This window comes from Cantharellus anzutake (genome assembly GCF_015039405.1).
Source record: "Cantharellus anzutake strain C23 chromosome Unknown EI90scaffold_162, whole genome shotgun sequence".
NCBI lineage: Eukaryota > Fungi > Basidiomycota > Agaricomycetes > Cantharellales > Hydnaceae > Cantharellus > Cantharellus anzutake.
In genome coordinates this window covers 135,050-152,582 of record NW_024067112.1, presented here as the reverse complement: position 1 = coordinate 152,582, position 17,533 = coordinate 135,050, and the positions used below count along the sequence as shown (strand labels likewise).

The window sequence follows — 17,533 nt, the reverse complement described above, 5'->3', positions numbered from 1 at the left end:
TGTGGTTGGGTTATAGGGTGATTTTTGGACTTGGATGCTCAATTTGGTTTGGATGCTTGACCTCTGGGAGTTGGAGTGGGAACTGGATGCCAGAGGCTGGATGGATGATGAATGCTGGGTCTGACTATACTTCCACTGCACTGCCACTGCACTGCCACCTACTATGGAGACCTCTTAAGCAGAAGTGCTGACACTGTTGGCACTTTGGATGCTGGCTCTGCCAGCACTGCCACTGCACTGCCACCTATTATGGAGGCCTCTCAAGCAGAAGTGCTGACACTGTGGGCACTCTGGATGCTGGCTCTGGCTGTACTGCCACTGCACTGCCACTCACTATGGAGCTCTCAAGAAGTGCTGACACTGTCATGTCCTTGAGGCTGACCACACTGTGGGAGAAATAATGATCACTCTATGAAACAACATTATGAAAATATGGCAGAAAAATACAAAACCCCTGTGTGAATTAGAAATGAAAGGATAGAAGAGTTAGAATTTTAACAAATTTTAACATGACTTTTTATGACAAATGCAAAGATAGGAAATACTTCAAGCTTAGCATCAACAAGACAAAATGCTCAGGAGAATTTAAGCAAGAATGAGGCCAATTGGGTAGGATTTGACCATGAAACCAACCAGAACACCTCCACAGAAACCACTTCCCCATGCCTGCACACATAGTGAGGTCGGAAGTACCACAGAACAAAGATTCTGAAGGAACCAATGCAAAACCGGTGTTGTGTTTATAATAAGAAAGGTAATTTCAAGAAAAACTACCAATAGATGATGGAAAAATAGCCAAAATTCATTGACAATGAGGATGACATTCAAAAACAAGTGCAAAGGACAACCAGTAATGACTGAGACAAGTTTGATAGCTCATAGAAAAGGAGAGATTGTTAGAATGGGGCGAGTGCGGTGCAAGCAGGAATGGACTCCTAGAGGGGAGAGAGGGGGAAGAAGGAAGGGAATGCTCCAGCTTACTCCCTGACAACTCAGGGAAGAAGAAGAGGGGGCAAAAAGGGGTCAGTGTTAGACACTGGTCCGGGGTCGGCACTGAAGGTCGCCATTAGTGGGCTGCTATAGTCTGTGATGGCCGTGATGCCATGAACAAGGCCTGAGGGTAGGGCATTTGGCCTCAGCGACTCTAAAGGAGCACTGTGCCCCCTAGCTGTCTCTTGGCCCTCATTTCAGACTTACTGGGGTTGCCTTGCTGACTTGGGGGTTGTGGTCAAATTGATATTAGAGCTAAGGTAACATACAGGATATATATAGGGGGAAAGAATGAATGGAAGCAGACCTGGCCAGGCCAAAGGCTGAAGGGTCCGGAAGCAAAAGGGAACAAAGAGCGGGGTTGGCCGTACAGTGGCCAGCAATGACCAAGGGTCAAACAAACAATAACAGATAAATAAAGGAAGGAGCGTAGGGCTGCAATGGTATCGTAGCGGTGCTGGACTCAGAGTTGGACCAGAGTTGGGCACGGGGATGATAGCGGCCCTGTAGGGGCCAAGTGGGTGAGGTAGAGGAGTCACACTGGGCACGGTGCCGGAGGCGGACTCAGGGTGGGAAGGTTGGTGTAGCTGTGGGGGAGTTAGCCAGGTGCAGGGGAGCCTAGGGGCAAGCAGGGGAGTGAGCAGGGAGTCCTCATGGAGGATAGGGCTGAGGTTGGGGCTTGCACTCACGCTTGCATAGTGGGAATGGGCTCAGGTGGCATTGGGATGGGCGGCTAACAGGCTGGAATGCATGGCCGTGACAGTCGGGAGGTCTACTGTACTAGGTTCAATGTTTTTAGCAAACAAAACCAACCACTCAACTAAACTGGTGGAATTGCCCCAAGGACCAAATTTTTCCTTAGCTTTAGTTACTGAGCCTCTTGTCACACCCCAGAGTGCACTGACTCCATGGATGTGAAGAGGGGGGAATTCATTTCTATTTCCTAACTAAAGTACATACTTATATCAAATTGCTATATTGTGCTAAGGAATAGTTCCGAAATAAATGGCTTTGGCTAGAGTAAGCCTCCACCACCAACAGTGGTAAGGTTCAGGTGCTGTTGGCTTGAGTAAAATCCCAAAGAACAAAAGAAAAATGAAGTGAAAATCAAATTTGTCATATCACCCCCATCACTGTGCCAAAACTTCATCCCTTCATACCATCTGACTCTCCTCAACTGTAGCTTTCGAACGATACCAATATTGTGTAGAATTTGCTAAGAATAGGAATTCAGTGGCATGGGATCCACGATACAATTGTCCGTGCACAGGGAAACTTGGACTAAATTATCTCCTAAAATTCCAAAAGTTCCTTGATAATATCCCTTGCATTGCTCACATATTCCTAGCTTGAATTCCTCTGGAATTTTGCTGAGGCTGACCCAAACGTGACCATTGATGTTTCTCATGTAGTCCTGTGACACATGTCAAGTCCGGGAGTCAGATAATTCCCTTGGTTTCTCCACAACTACTCTTCCATTCTGGATGAGATTGTTATGGAAATGGGATTTTCCCATTTTTAGCCTCTTATGGGCTCTATGTAGTACAATATCACGTGACATATATATATAATAACAACTTAACCATTGTCAGGGGACGACTCCTGGATCCCCATGACCCTCCCCTATGGCCCACAGCCTCAAGTCTGGCTAGCCATATCCAGGGCACAATCCTACTGTGGGTCAGAGATGGTCATAAAACAGAAAGCAAGTATATACAACTTGCCTACTGTGGGTCAGAGATGAGAAGGAAGTTAACTTCTCATCTTCCCACAGTGGTGTCAGGGGACGACTCCCGGGTCCCCATGACCCTCCCCTATGGCCCACAGCCTGTAGTGTAACCAGCCCTGTCCAGGGCACACCTTGTGGGTAAGGAGATGAATAGATAAAGGCAATGTAGAATACACTTGCCTACTGTGGGTAAGGAGATGAGAAGGAAGCTAACTTCTCATCTTCCCAAACTGGCCACAATATCAGCAAAACTTCCGGGGATACCCGGAAGTCACATGAAGGGGTAGGACCTGGGCCTGGAGCATGCAGTGCATGGAGCGTGCACACATGCAGGAAGTGTGGCAGGTGGAAGTGGGTCCGGATGCAGGTCCGGGTCTGGGCTAGTCAGGGTGTGTGCCCTGACAAGTGGCCACAATAGATCAAAAACTTCCGGAGATATCTGGAAGTCACATGAGACCCAAGACCCAAGGTCCGGGCCATCCGGCCGCACTGAGCGTCCGGCACAGGGCACGTGCAGGAAGTGCAACAGCCGGGTGCAGGTGCAGGTGTGGGTGCGAGTGTGGGTGCAGATGTGGGTATGGGCTAGGTCAGGGTGTACACCCTGACAACCATCAATTACTACCCAAAAACACTCCTGTCCATGTTATTGTAAACACTGCTGTTATAACTTCTGTTACATTAACTGTAACACTCTTTCGATGTCACAGCCCTCTCCTGCACCTGAACGCTATAGAAATGGGCCAATTAGGCCCCATTTTTATAACAGAGATTCTGTGCTGGGTCTATGGGTATTATTACACAATTAATGACCCCTAGATCATCCTCCACTGTCGACTTTTGACCTTTTTCCAATTGAGTTTTGGTCAAGTGCATGGATTAAATGTAAGAGGATTCCTCTGCATGATTTCTCCACCAATTCTCAACTGATTCCTTTGGGGATGTTAGAATGCGGGGATTCGGACGACTCCGGAATGGAATCGGAGACTTATCATGGAAGGACCTTGGCCTCAGTGACTCATGCGGAGTGCTGTGCCATTGCTGGTTGTCCTAGGGGTCCCTAATTTCGGATCTAGCAGAGGGAAAGTCTCTTGGGGGGAATTCAAGTTGATTTCGGACTGAGGTTACAAGTTACTAGGTACATTGTATATAAGGAGGGGTCCGGAATCAAAAGGAACAAGGGTAGGACGAAAGGAGACAAAGGGAGATGGAAAGAGGAACAACACCGAGGGTCAAGTGTTCGACTCAATGGTGTTTCCCAAAGGAGGAATGAAGGGCCAAGGCCCAAGGAGGAAGGAAGGAGGTTGGGAGTGGGGAATGGCTAGCTGACTGAATAGAAAGGAAGCAGCAGCCCAAATAGGAATGAGGGAGAATAGCGGAATTGAAATGGACAATGCAATAGTTGCAAGGTCCGGAGTAAGTCCGGAAAGTCCGAACTCGGAGGTTAAACTCCGGAATATTGGCAAAGGTAATTAAATGGAATGAGCTAACCAATACAATGGGTATAAGCGGAGGTGGGGTCAAAGTCCGAGGTCGGAGCTGAGACTGGAAGTTCCGGAGATGGAGACGCAAACAGGATTCCGGAGCGGAGGTCCGGAGTCGGGAGCATAGGTGTTGCGTACTCGTCTGGAAGGTGTTGAGGTTGGGGTCGGACCCGGAATGTTCTGGAGTCGGACCGAAGGTGGTGTCCGAGCCGGAGGTGGGATAACCTCTTGGGAATTGGCAAGGAGAAAGTGACGGAAGGGAAGTAGGACTCCGGAAGTCGGAGTACGGAGTTCCAGGAGCCCAGAGCGGAGGTCGGGATTGTATGGATATGACAGGGGATGTGTTCATTCAGTTCATATGAAAGTCCTTTCTTTTCTCTTGTATTGTTCACTTTTTTCATTCTTGACCCTTAATAATGTACAAGGGTGAGCACCCATTTTGATTTGTATATCGCAAAAAATTCCACACTATGGAGTATGCCCATCCTGCCCTCCTACACTGGCCACTATGCAGCCAACTCCGTTCCCCATTCATATTTGCTTCTGGACCCTTTTGTCATATCCTGGAATCCCGACCCTGCGCACTCCCACCACACCACACCTTCCTAACAACTTCACCATCCCCTACACCATGCCTCCCCACTCCCCAAGTCACCTTCCCTCCTGACTGTCTCAGCTCCGGTCTGGTTGCAGCACACCGAACCTTGGCCACTCCCATCCCAGAAACTCGGTCCCGAGTCGGAACATTCGGAGACCCTGGATTTGCTCCGATACCCTGACAGACCTCCGATATCCCGTGACATGCCCTTAAACCCTTCCTCCACCCATTTCATTTATTTGAGTCACCTAACATCCGTCGGATACGCAACTCCGCTTTCGGAGCTACCCGCATCCTTCAGTGATCTCCCTCACATTATCATTTATTAGTCACCTTCCATTCTTAGCACGACTACCCTTTTACTACCATCCAGTCGGCTAACCCCCTTTACCCATTTGTCTTCCCCATTCATTTTCCGGCCTCCAACTCTGCCCTCCTTGGCCCGACACCTTGGTTCCCCATTTTAGATATCGTTCAGGACCTTTCAGTACCTCTCGGTATCATTCGGTACCTTTCGGTGTTTTCCCATTTTGTCATTTCAGACTTTGACTAAAGTCCTCCCCATCCTCCTTTATAAATACACTTAGATTAGAACCTGTAGTTCCTCAGTTCTAATCTCAACTAAAATGCCACCCAAAGTCCCTCTGAGTGATTCCCGTTCCTGTTCTACAAGACACCTCAGACATAAGAAATACAAGGACTAACTGAGACGTAATGGAGGCACAGCACTCCCTCCGAGTCGCTGAGGCTGCGTCCTTCTTAGAGCCTCTTGTACCATCCAGCAGAACCGGGCTCCCTGAGAAGCTTCGGTTCACTACTGGAGCCCTCGGACCCCCCTCTAGTTGAGCCCCACCTGCATTCGGACTCACGCATTTACCCCCCTTCTGTCAACCTCGGGTTTTTGACACCTTTGGCCTCAGCCCAGGTCCGCTTCCATTCATTCTACCTTCATATATATATCCTGTATGCTACATCATAGTACCTTAGCTCTAATATCGACTTGATCATGACTCCCTAAGTTCTGACCCCAACAAGGCAACCCCAGTGAGTGTGAAATGAGGGCCAGGAGACAGCTAGGGGGCACAGCACTCCTTTAGACATCAGCAAAAGTCCGTTATGCTCCGGAGCATCAGGAGTGGCTGGAGCATGTGGGAGACAAAACAGCAGATTGGGCACTCCTCGAGCCAATAGTGTTCTCCTGGGAGGGGGTTCAGGAGCGGCTGGGAGTGGTGAGGAGTATGCAATGTGCCAGGAGCAGTGGGAGGAAAATTTTGGTCTCTAAAAAGTTGAAAAAAAAAAATTAGGGAAAAAAATCAAAAAAATTCAGGAACTATAGTGCCTTTAAAGTGCTTTCAGGACATATAATTATTTGCGAAATTGAGGAAGAAATGATGGAGAAAAATGGAAAATACTTTCGGAGACCTGAGAGAAGTAATGAGAACTGAATTGATGGGAAAGTCTGAAAATTGAATAGGAAAGTGAGGGGAAGCCTTGTAGCATTGTTATTTTCTGCTGTTGTGATTTTTCCTGATTGTTCTTGGTCTCACTCCCAGCTGCTCCTGGACCCTCCCAGGAGCTTTCAGGAGCTTTGTGAGGTCTGTGGGGCTCGCTCAGGTCACCAGGCCATAAGTGTCACAAAGGTGTGGGTATTACAGGGTGATAAGCGATAGGTTTCAACCCATCGCCTGTCATGTGACACTAATCTACAACAGGACTACATGTAATGGGGGCCCAGGGCTTGTGCCCTGACACTCTCCCCCCTTGCATTGCAGTTGCGACACATACAAGATAAAAAGAAAAGGAAAGTTTAAGCTTAAAAGGAATAATTGTCAGGGACAGCTCTGAAAGCGGTGAGGTCCCTGCACATGGGACTCGGTGGGACGAGTAGCGGCTGTGCGTAGCAGCAATCCTGTCACGGGGTGAGTGTCCCCGACCACTTAAGCTGAAGTGGGAAGTTGAGAAGAAGGCTGTTCTTCTGTTCCCACCCCAGGCACTATTATATACATGTAGCCAGGGTCACATGGAGGAAGCCACGTCATCTCTGCACACAGCTGCACCTCCCTGGGTGTCTCTGCAGGAGATCCCGGAGGTGGCCGCTCAGTAGGCGGGAGTGTGCACAGTGCATGTGGCGATCAGGGGGGTGGGGTCAGGTATGTAGTAGTACATGGAGAAAGGGGAATCGACCGTAGAATAGAAATAGAAATAGAGATAGAGAGAAGGGGGAAAATGGGGGAGGGGAGATGGGGAGTGATAACGGGGTAGTGCGGTACGGTGCGGGGTGCGGTGCGGGGTCAGGCGGATGTGCCCTGACAATAATGAATACGGAATGTGTTTGCCACTTTAAAGTGGGCAACATTGTACATCAAGTTATAAAAAGGAAAAGGAAAAGGAGTGAACGTCTTTTAAAGTGGGCAGTGTTATACATAGGGATAAGTCCTTAAAATGTCAGGTTTCCCAATGGGAAATTCTCCAAAGATGTTTTGCATCTTCAGCCTGTGTTTCCTCAAATTGATAATTTAGGTCTGTAAAATATTGTTTACAGTGCTTCGCATACTGTTTTGTGTGCGAGTTCTTGCATTTTCGCAAGAGTGGAGTGGTGTCAGGGACTGCATGTCAGTTCATGATGATAAAGGTGTTCCCAAGAATCCTAGTTAATGCTGAAGTGCCACCTTCAGCGGAGATAGGGCTTATATACATGGATACCGCTATCCACTAGAGTGTGGCTACAAACGAGATAAGGAACAGCTGATAGAATGACGACATGAAAAGATAACTATTCATTCGGATAATCGTAAGCAAGGTGTGGGAAAGGGGTGACATGTGGACGGAAGATAGAAGCAGGATGCTAGGCGAGAGCTAAGCGAGATTACCTGCGTTCTTTGGATCTCTCCAGATCGTCTGACGGCAACTCCCTTCTAGCATAGGGGGTCAGGGTAGCCGGTTAGGCCGTGCCCTGACAAGTGGTTTCCACTTTTCCAGAGAAATTTGTGCTCTGGATTTTTGTTTGTTCATCTGGCTGTTTAGCTGGATGGTTTTCCGTGGTTAGAGCCACCTTGCCAAGTGCGGAGCTTGACAGAGTACTAGTTGCTCCTGGTTTGGGAGCAAATGATTGTTCGACTTCATGGCCAGCATGAGTCCCCGGAACTTTGTTCCGGTGCTGTTTGGAGGCTGTTGCCTCTTGCCACAGCTCCCATGCTGTGTTCCCCAGTGTTCGTGAGGATTTTTGGACCGAGATCTATCTTATCTTGGTTGAACAGTTCCCTGTTGCATTGGACGCCTCCCACCAAGGTTACTTGCCCATAGGGTGTCGAAGTACTTGACAGCCTGCCACCTCTAGCAGTGGTCCCAGCCTGGGGTTTGCTATTGGCTGCCTACTGCCTTCCTTCCTCTCCTCAACCTGGGTCTGTGCTCTTGTTGGAGCACCACTCTGCAGTCCGGACAGGGTCACCTACCCACAGGGTAGCGAGAATTGTGGTATCCCATGCCAGTCGTGTTGGTCCCTGTCTGGGTTACACTTTCTGAGACCCAATATCACATCTCCTCCCCCTAACCTGGGAGGCCCCATCATGGTGGACTTGGCAGTGGGATTCTGCCCATGCGCAAGTGAGTTCAGGCTCACATTCAAGTTCCTCGATTTCTGGAAATCGGTTTCTCTTCATTTTGGAGAGAGGTAATCCTTCGCACTTCTATGCGAATCTTGTACTCCTGCCTCTGGGTGGCATGGTTCTCCTAGGCATTTCTTGGCACCTCTGAGTAATCAGGTCGTCTCTATTTGGATGGCCTGAGTGAGGAGCTTGTCTCGCTCTCTCGTTTCCCTTTCATGAGGGATTCTGTCTCATCCAACTCCTTTCGGAGTTGGCTTGTGTTGTCCACTATCACCGGGGGTGATAGCTTGCTCTCAGCTTGGGTTGGGCCAAGAATTTGTTGGCTTTGGCCATCTCGAAAAGCATGTGGACACTTCCCTGTAGGGTGGCTTACCCATAGGGTGTCATGGTACTTGGCAGCCCGCTGCCCCTGGTAGTGGTCCCCTTTTGGGGGTCTGTCATTGGCTGCCTACCATCTTCCCATCTCCCCTTGACATGAGTTTGCCCTCCTGAGGGCGGGCCCTTATGCAACCCAGACAGGGTCGCCTGCCCATGGGGTGGCGGGATAGTCGGTGCCCCACCCCTTGGTGCACTAGTCCCCATATGGGGTCGCGCCTCATGATGCCCAGAACTGTATCCCCTCCCCCTGACCTGGGAGGCCCCCATCATAATGGGTTTGGCAGCGAGGTCTGCCAGTGCACATGCCTCTTCAAGCTCACGTTTTAACAACTTGATCTCCCTCTTCTGGAGGTCGACTTCTCTCTCTGTGTCTTTCAGAGAGGCAAAGATGCCAAAGCATCTCTGCATGCCCTATTGTATTCATGCCTCCAATGGGCGCAATTATCGCAGGCATCATCTGACACCCTTGAGTTGTCAGACCATGCCCGTTTGGATGGCCTGGACAAGGAGCCACTGTCGCTCCCTTGTCTCCCTCCTACGAGGGACTTTATCTCTTTCAACTCCTGACGAAGTTGACCTGTCTGGGCAGCTACTGCTGATGCAATAGCTGAGTCCCAGCCTATATTTGGCTGGGTTGTCGGATCTGGGCCAAATTGGCCGATCCAGGGAGTGATTTGGCCAGGGAAGTTCCCTGGGGAGTATGCCTGGGGCTGCAGCAGCAATTGCTGCCCCTGGAATGGCGCTTGTTGTGCCATCAGTGCAGTTTGTACTGCATATGGTTTTACACATGAGCCTGGGGTTCACGTGGTCTAGGCGAGTTACTCGCCTAGCCCATGTGATGTCTAGCCCATGGTGTGGCTGTCTGGGCAAGTTGCTCACCCAGAATCTTCCCATGCTCTTGGCTGTGGGTGATAGCCCTTCAGCTTCACTTTTTCCACCTCTGTTTTTGGGGGCGTAGTGATGCCGAGAGTTCCATATCTTCTTAGATCGGGAGATTTTTCAGTTCCCTCACATTTTGTAATGTGAGGTACTCGTCCAGGCGGACAAGGTCGTTACGATTTCCCAGGGGTTCCCATGTGGTGTCCCCTAGCTCCCATTTGGCCTTAAACCAGAGTTCGTCATGAACCCATGCGTGGTTTAAGATTTCGTGAACTACTGCTTCGCAAGACACAATGGAGTCTCCTCAGTCTGAGGAGTTAAACTATAGCATATTACTATAGGTCAATGGTCGGGTAGACCTTCAAAAACCTCTTGGTATGAGAGGAAGGCTGCCAATAGTTGGCAGCAAGATTGCGTGGACTGGGTTGTCTGCACAAGTGGGAGTTAGGATCTCTACTTGATCTTATCTGCCAATTCTTGGTCCTCCTTCAGGTATGAGGAGGGCTGATTGGCCTTGTCGGCCAATTGTGCATGATGCAGCCCAGTATTTCTACTGGGGAGAGGGCGGATTGTGGCCACTAGCCAGCCAAGTATAAACTCCACCCAGAGCTTGTCTTCTTCTGGAGACTCCGGGGTGGTTTCTTCCGAAGGGTCCTCCTTCAGTGGGTCTCCCTCTGAGGTTTTTTTCTCGGGGGTGTTGTCTTCTGAGTGACTTTCCTCAGGGGAATCCCTCTTTGGTGTCGTCACCAAAGAGTTGGTAGTTCTTTTTTTGGTCTGGCTTATCGCCAGTTTTAGTGTATTTTTTTCGTCATTGTTTTCAATGGCATCGGATCTTGGGGCCATTATTGTGGTCCCAACGCTGATGTCCTCGCCCTTTCTTCTGGGCGAGTAGTGAGGTCCCTTGTTTGGGTCCTCTGGTTCAAAGTCATTGGAGGTGTCCTCCACTTCGAAATCACCAGAGATATTCTCTGGTTCTTCTTTGTCAGAGTCATCTCCAACTTCACCTTCTGTTTTGTAGTCGACTTCCCTGGCGATCCTGTGCCTTGGATTTCTGTCTCCTACTAACTGGTGCTCAGGGCGGCTCTTTGCCCGCTCTGGTATTCCGCAACGTACTTGTACCGGCCTTTGGTTGGTGTTCCCTGACTGCTTCAGGGAGGATTCGCCTTTCCATTTGGGTTTAGGGTCTTGCACATTGGCTCTTGCTTCTGCATGTTTCTCCTTTCCCGCCTGGTTGGGCTTTTCGCGATTTGTGGTCATGGTGGTTTCAGGTCTGGCATAGCATTCTGGCCTGTAGGCTGGAGCTATCCTCAGCCTGTTTTTCATCTCGTCCATGCGAGATGTTGTTCTGAACATCTCCTCGAAAGAGGAGAATCCCATTTTGATTATTTCCTCCTTGCATTCAGGGAGGATGTTTTCCAGAAACCTAGCATTAAGCGATGGTTCTGGGTAGGACTGTCTGGGTCCTTTTCCTGCATTGTACTTTACATTGCAGTATTTTTCCATCACCTTCAATGTGGCGGGCTCCTTGATATATGTCCTGATTAGAGTATCGAGAACTTCAAGAAATTTCCCCCCTTTATCTCTAAGGAGGGCTTCTTCATGGAGTTTTAGTCCATGTGAGAGTGCAGGCTCTGCCAATCCACCAATGAGACAATCCAGATGGATTTCATTGTAGTGTGCGCCTCTATATCCTCGTGATGTGAGGAATCCTAGCAGTGTGGTGTACCACTGCCAGAAAATTTCTGTATCGTTTTCGCCTGACCACTTCGTGTCAGGGAGTCGAGTAGGACTGTTATTTAACCAGTCCCACTTCACCCTGTCTATGTGCGGGGTGAAAGTTAGAAGTTCAGCCATCCATGTGGCCTTGTGGTACCATCTTTTGAGGTGCCCATTATCCTCCAGCAATGTTTTGCTGGAAGTTTTCCTTGTGAAGTTTTCATGAGGGTTTGTTTGGTTCTCTCCAGCATTACTGGAGGGGTTTTGCAGAAGGTTACTTCCACTTATCCTTTGCCTGGGTGAAGTGACCAAGGAGGGCCATTTATCGCCTAAGATGGGGCCTGGTGTTGATGGTTGCCTGCTCATTTGTGGGTCCTCCTTACTAGGCTCCTTCTTCTGCCACATTGCACTCCTACAGACTTCAGTGACCTCATCCGAAGTTGGTGACTTCGCTTTTTTTGGAAAAACTTTTGGGTTCGGCCTTGGCAGCAGTGGCTTCCCCTGAGCCTCTGTGCTCTCTGAGCATCTGCCCTTGACCTTTTCTCCTATTATTTCTCAGGCCTTTAGCCTGAGAAGGAGTTCTTCATCACTTCCTGTCCTCCATTCGGATGGGACCTGGAAAAAGTCCAGAGGTTTCTTGGACAATCGACTTCGGGGAGCTTCCCCATCCTCCTGCACCTGGTCCCTTTGCTGTGTCCAAGCTGGGTCCAAGGCCATCTGAGGACAGTCCGGAAGTGAGCTCAACCTGTGAGTCTGTGTCGATCTGGATGACATGGCCTTTATATCCATGTTGGAGTGTGTACACTCGTTCTCAGACAGAGCGCTGAGTGTCTCACAGTGGTTGTGAGATGGTGTCGGTTGTGTGGAAGTTTTTTCCACATTTCCTCCACTCAGGACTGGCTCCCTGCACAAGCGGGGGTCATCCCATGAGGGTTTTTGATGATTCCCAGTCTTATAGACTGGGGTTTGAACCGGCTCACGCCTAGGCGGCGAGCTGGATGTCTCACTATAGTTGCAAGACGGTAACGACGATGTGGAGGTTTTTTCCACATTTTTTGCAATCAAAGACGGCTCCCTGTGCAAGCAGGAGTTGTTGTTCAATTATTTTGCACAATTCCCAGTCACATAGACTGGGGAGTGAACCAGCATGCTGCGATTTTGCGGGCTGGACGTCTCACAGTTAATGTGAGACGATGTAGACAATGTGAAAGTTTTTTCCACATTTTTTGCGATCACAAATGGCTCCCTGTGCTGGCAGGAGTTGTCGTTTGATCGATTTGCACAACTACCAGTCGCATAGACTGGGGAGTGAACCGGCTTGCTGCTATATCGCAAGCTGGGCGTCTCGCGGCTGACGCGAGACGATTCCGTAGATGTGGACGATTTTTCCACATTTTTTGGAACTCCAAACGGCTCCCTGCACCAGCAGGAATGGTCATTTGGTTGTTTATGACAACTCCCAGTCGCATAGACTAGGGAGTGAACCAGATTGCTGCTATATTGCAATCTGGACGTCTTGCGTTTAATGCGAGACGATGCTGGACATGTGAAAGATTTTTCCACATTTTTTGGGATCAAAAACGGCTCCCTGTGCTGGCAGGAGTTGCCGTTTGATGGTTTTGTGTAACCCCCAGTCAAATAGACTTGGGAGTGAACTGGCCTGCTGCAATCTTGCAAGCTGGATGTCATGCAGGTGACTCGAGACGATGTGGACAATTTTTCCACATTGCTTGGGGCCACAAATGGCCCCCTGCACCAGCAGGAGTTACTGCTGTTTTTGTCAGTGTCTTGCACCAAGTGAGAGGTTCCCTGAGGATAGTGGGGCTCAGGGACTTCTTTTGGCGTGTCTGACCCAGCCCTTAAGGCTGTTAGTGTGGCAGCTGCGTGCTTACGTGTGCACATGTTTGCCTCCTCACCCAGTGGTGAGAACTCTCTTTTTCTAGGAGAGATCATGTTGGCACATGGGGTTCTAAGGGTATTGTTCCCCCGCATTTACCCCATGTAAGCTTTTGGGATCCTCAGGGTTTGCCCCTGAGGTCCTACCAATATGTGGCAGGTCTTCGTCATCATCCGATGACACAGTGTTTAGGTTATCTCCCAAATTGGGAGATTGCAGCTTCCCTGTTTGGGGGTATGACGGTGCCATGTCAGGCGCTGTCCCTGGAACAGATGTAAAAAGGATGTGTAGATTAGTTTTAATCACACCTCATGCACTTAAAAAAGTGTGAGGTCTGTGGGGCTCGCTCAGGTCACCAGGCCATAAGTGTCACAAAGGTGTGGGTATTACGGGGTGATAAGCGATATGTTTCAACCCGTCGCCTGTCACGTGACACTAATCTACAATGGGACTACATGTAATGGGGGCCCAGGGCTTGTGCCCTGACAAGCTTCCAGGAGTATTGAGGAGCAGCTGGGAATGAGACCAAGAAGAATCGGGAAAAATCACAACAGCAGAAAATAACAATGCTACAAGGCTTCCCCTCACTTTCCTATTCAATTTTCAGACTTTCCCTTCAATTCAGTTCTCATTATTTCTTGGGTCCCTGAAAGTATTTTCCATTAGCTGCTCCTGGACCCTCCCAGGAGCTTCCAGGAGTATCCAGGAGTATCCAGGAGCAGAGTGAGACCAAGAAGAATCAGGAAAAATTAGAACAGCAGAAAATAACAATGCTACAAGGCTTCCCCTCACTTTCCCATTCAATTTTCAGACTTTCCCATCAATTCAGTTCTCATTATTTCTCGGGTCTCTGAAAGTATTTTCCATTTTTCTCCGTCATTTCTTCCTCAATTTCGCAAATAATTATATATCCTGAAAGCACTTCAAAGGCACTACAGTTCCTGATTTTTTTTTTGATTTTTCCCCTAATTATTTTTTCAACTTTTTAGAAGTCCCTATTTTTCAAATTTTCCTCATTTCCCTCTATATTCCCCCCTCATTCTCCCCCTCATTTCCCCCTCATTTCTCCCCCTCATTTCCCCCCTCATTTCCCCCTCATTTCCCCCCTCATTCTCCCCCATTTCCCCCTCCTCCATATTCTGCAAGTCCGAAAGTGACTAAGCTGCCAGATTAATCATATATCAGGCCATAAATTTTGACTGTGTATTGGTGAGTCTCAGTGTCTTTGATGTATAGTATAGTGTTTGGTCTAAATGTTAAGTAGTGTCTTGTTGTGTTAGTCTTGTGGTAGGAGGTATTCATGGGGAGTCTTCCCTCTTTTTTTTCCTTTTCATTTTCAAATGCTCCAGGAGCTCCCAGAAGCTTCTCACCCCTATACATTTTGAAGCATTAAATTGTATTTACTGGATATGTTTGTGCACAAAGCAATGCTCCATGCCCTCCTGGGAGTGCCCTGGAGTACCTGACCAACTCTGGAGGAAATGAGCTGTTCCTGGACCGGCCAATCTCTCCTGATTCTCCCAGTGCTCCCCATACTCCGGAGCACTCAGGAGCATAACAATTTTTTGCTGATGCGAGTCACTGAGGCTGAATGCCCTACCCTCAGGCCTTGTTCACAGCATCGTGGCTTATAGCAGCCCACAACAGTGATCCTCAGTGCCAACCCCGGACCCATATCTAACAGTAGTGTGAAAGTGGCATCTTAGCACCTGTATAAATATCAGGATCCAAGTTGACTGAGTGGTCAGTCAATGTCGGCCTTTTGGCAAAGAGGCTCCAGTGCGGTCCTGATCTGGCTGGTCTCTGACACTTAACCATGTATGCATCACTTAGAGTCACGTGGTTAAGCGGCAACTTCTGGTTACCACTTAACACTACCATAAATTACACACCATTGTAACACTTACAGACTGGTGTGCTGAGCAACCCCAAAGACCTCACACAAAACTACACCATGGACCATCCGACCAAGAAGCTAGATCACAAATGGATGGGCCCCTTTAGATTCTTGAGGTTGAGCCCCTGCTGCTGTCAAGCTCTGACTCACAGCATGGCAAAAAGGAGTCCACCCAGTGGTGTCAGTAACAAACATCCAACCCTACCACCCAGATGTGATTGCCGAACAACCCACCGACCCCCACCCAGGCCCCAAAATCATAGATGGGGGAGAAGAGTACGAAGTCAAGAAGGTCCTTGACTCCCACTGGTGCTGAAAGAGGGCTCACAGCTCTCTATGCCAACTAAGCTCATGGGGGCCAAACTCTCCAAACTCTACTTTCTTGACTAGACTTCGCTACACTCTTGATCCTGAAACTCCATGTGGGTTCTCCAGGATTTCTGCAAGGTCTGGGCTCAGCATTGTAGGTGGGATAACCTACTATACCTTACACTGCCAGTATTTTTGCGGTTTACGTTCCTTAAGGATTCCCCATATGCGATGATCACCTACCAATGCCAATGGTGCATAAAAACATTTTATTTCATTTTATTATGGAGTACAATTGCACATAACGTGCTGGTACTGAATTGGTCCAGCCCAAAAACTATGCTTGGCACCACTGGCTGCCGAAAGACGATCAAGGGCTCAGAAAATAGAGAAAAATCATAAATATGGATCCCCCAAATTTCATCCAGATCAACCCAGCTGTTGTGGAACAATGGTGATGACAATTTCTCATCTTACTGTGAGGTTCCGCACAATGTCGAAAGGCACATGAGGGTGGCAGTGTTGAAAGTCCCATGGGGCAGAGCTGAGATCCGTACTTCGGGAGATTGCAAAACAGGTTTTTGGCCCAAAATGGAAATCACAAGCTGTACCGAAGTAAACAAACACCCAAAATGCACTCTGGAGTGCTCAGAAAAATTCAGAAAAATCACAAAGGATGCAAATGAAGATCCAATTGACATGGGGACTCTTGCAGACACTTTCCAGGACGTCTAACCCTGCACATGGGCCAATTTTACGATTCTCACACCCACCACTCGCTCAAATCTCAACCATTTGGGACAAATTTGGTATTGGGAGAAAGCTACGAACCTGGGGAATCAAATGGAGAGGTCAGAAAGGGATGCTATGGGTAGGAGGAGATGGATGAGTGTAGTGTGATGGTGGAAATTGGTGGAGGATGGCAATTATTAGTGGATGTGGCCTGCTTATCACTCCTGTCTTTCTTTTATTGAACTTCCACATCGGCCGTTGGACTTATCAGCCATACTTAACGGTCCACATGGTGTCCATAACAACAATCTTTTGTTTTATATTTTCTTTTCATTTGTTTTTCCTGTTAGAATGGGCGGATTCGGACGACTCCGGAATGGAATCGGAGACTTAGCATGGAAGGACCTTGGCCTCAGCGACTCAGGCGGAGCGCTGTGCCATTGCTGGTTGTCCTGGGGGTCCCTAATTTCGGATCTAGCAGAGGGAAAGTCTCTTGGGGGAATTCATGTCGATTTCGGACTGAGGTTACAAGTTACTAGGTACATTGTATATAAGGAGGGGTCCGGAATCAAAAGGAACAAGGGTAGGACGAAAGGAGACAAAGGGAGATGGAAAGAGGAACAACACCGAGGGTCAAGTGTTTGACTCAATGGTGTTTCCCAAAGGAGGAATGAAGGGCCAGGGCCCAAGGAGGAAGGAAGGAGGTTGGGAGTGGGGAATGGCTAGCTGACTGAATAGAAAGGAAGCAGCAGCCCAAATAGGAATGAGGGAGAATAGCGGAATTGAAATGGACAATGCAATAGTTGCAAGGTCCGGAGTAAGTCCGGAAAGTCCGAACTCGGAGGTTAAACTCCGGAATATTGGCAAACATAATTAAATGGAATGAGCTAACCAATACAATGGGTATAAGCGGAGGTGGGGTCAAAGTCCGAGGTCGGAGCTAAGACCGGAGGTTCCGGAGACAGAGACGCAAATGGGATTCCGGAGTGGAGGTCCGGAGTCGGGAGCATAGGTGTTGCGTACTCGTCTGGAAGGTGTCGAGGTTGGGGTCGGACCCAGAATGTTCCGGAGTCGGACCGAAGGTGGTGTCCAAGCCGGAGGTGGGATAACCTCTTGGGAGTCGGCAAGGAGAAGGTGACGGAAGGGAAGTAGGGCTCCGGAAGTCGGAGTTCGGAGTTCCGGGAGCCCGGAGCAGAGGTTGGGATTGTATGGATATGATATTTCCACATTATTGCTGTTCCATGTGTTTAAAAGCTCTGTACACATAGGAATGGAAAAGTGACCTCCCTTTTGACTACAGAGAGACTGTAGCGCTGAGAGAT

The 17,533-nt window shown here is 48.8% G+C and overlaps 2 protein-coding genes across 2 annotated transcripts; both read right to left on the bottom strand.

Moving 5' to 3' along the window:
- Positions 1–10,113: 10,113 nt before the first annotated feature.
- On the bottom strand, positions 10,114–11,781 carry EI90DRAFT_3136498 (uncharacterized protein; the record flags this gene model as incomplete). The annotated part of the gene is made up of 1 exon (XM_039064799.1): positions 10,114–11,781. One exon carries the CDS (start codon positions 11,779–11,781, stop codon positions 10,114–10,116), a length of 1,668 nt encoding a protein of 555 aa, XP_038908382.1.
- A 696-nt stretch (positions 11,782–12,477) lies between these two features.
- Positions 12,478–13,278, bottom strand: EI90DRAFT_3022574 (uncharacterized protein; the record flags this gene model as incomplete). Its single annotated transcript, XM_039057792.1, has 1 exon — positions 12,478–13,278. One exon carries the CDS (start codon positions 13,276–13,278, stop codon positions 12,478–12,480), a length of 801 nt encoding a protein of 266 aa, XP_038908381.1.
- Between the last annotated feature and the right edge of the window lie 4,255 nt (positions 13,279–17,533).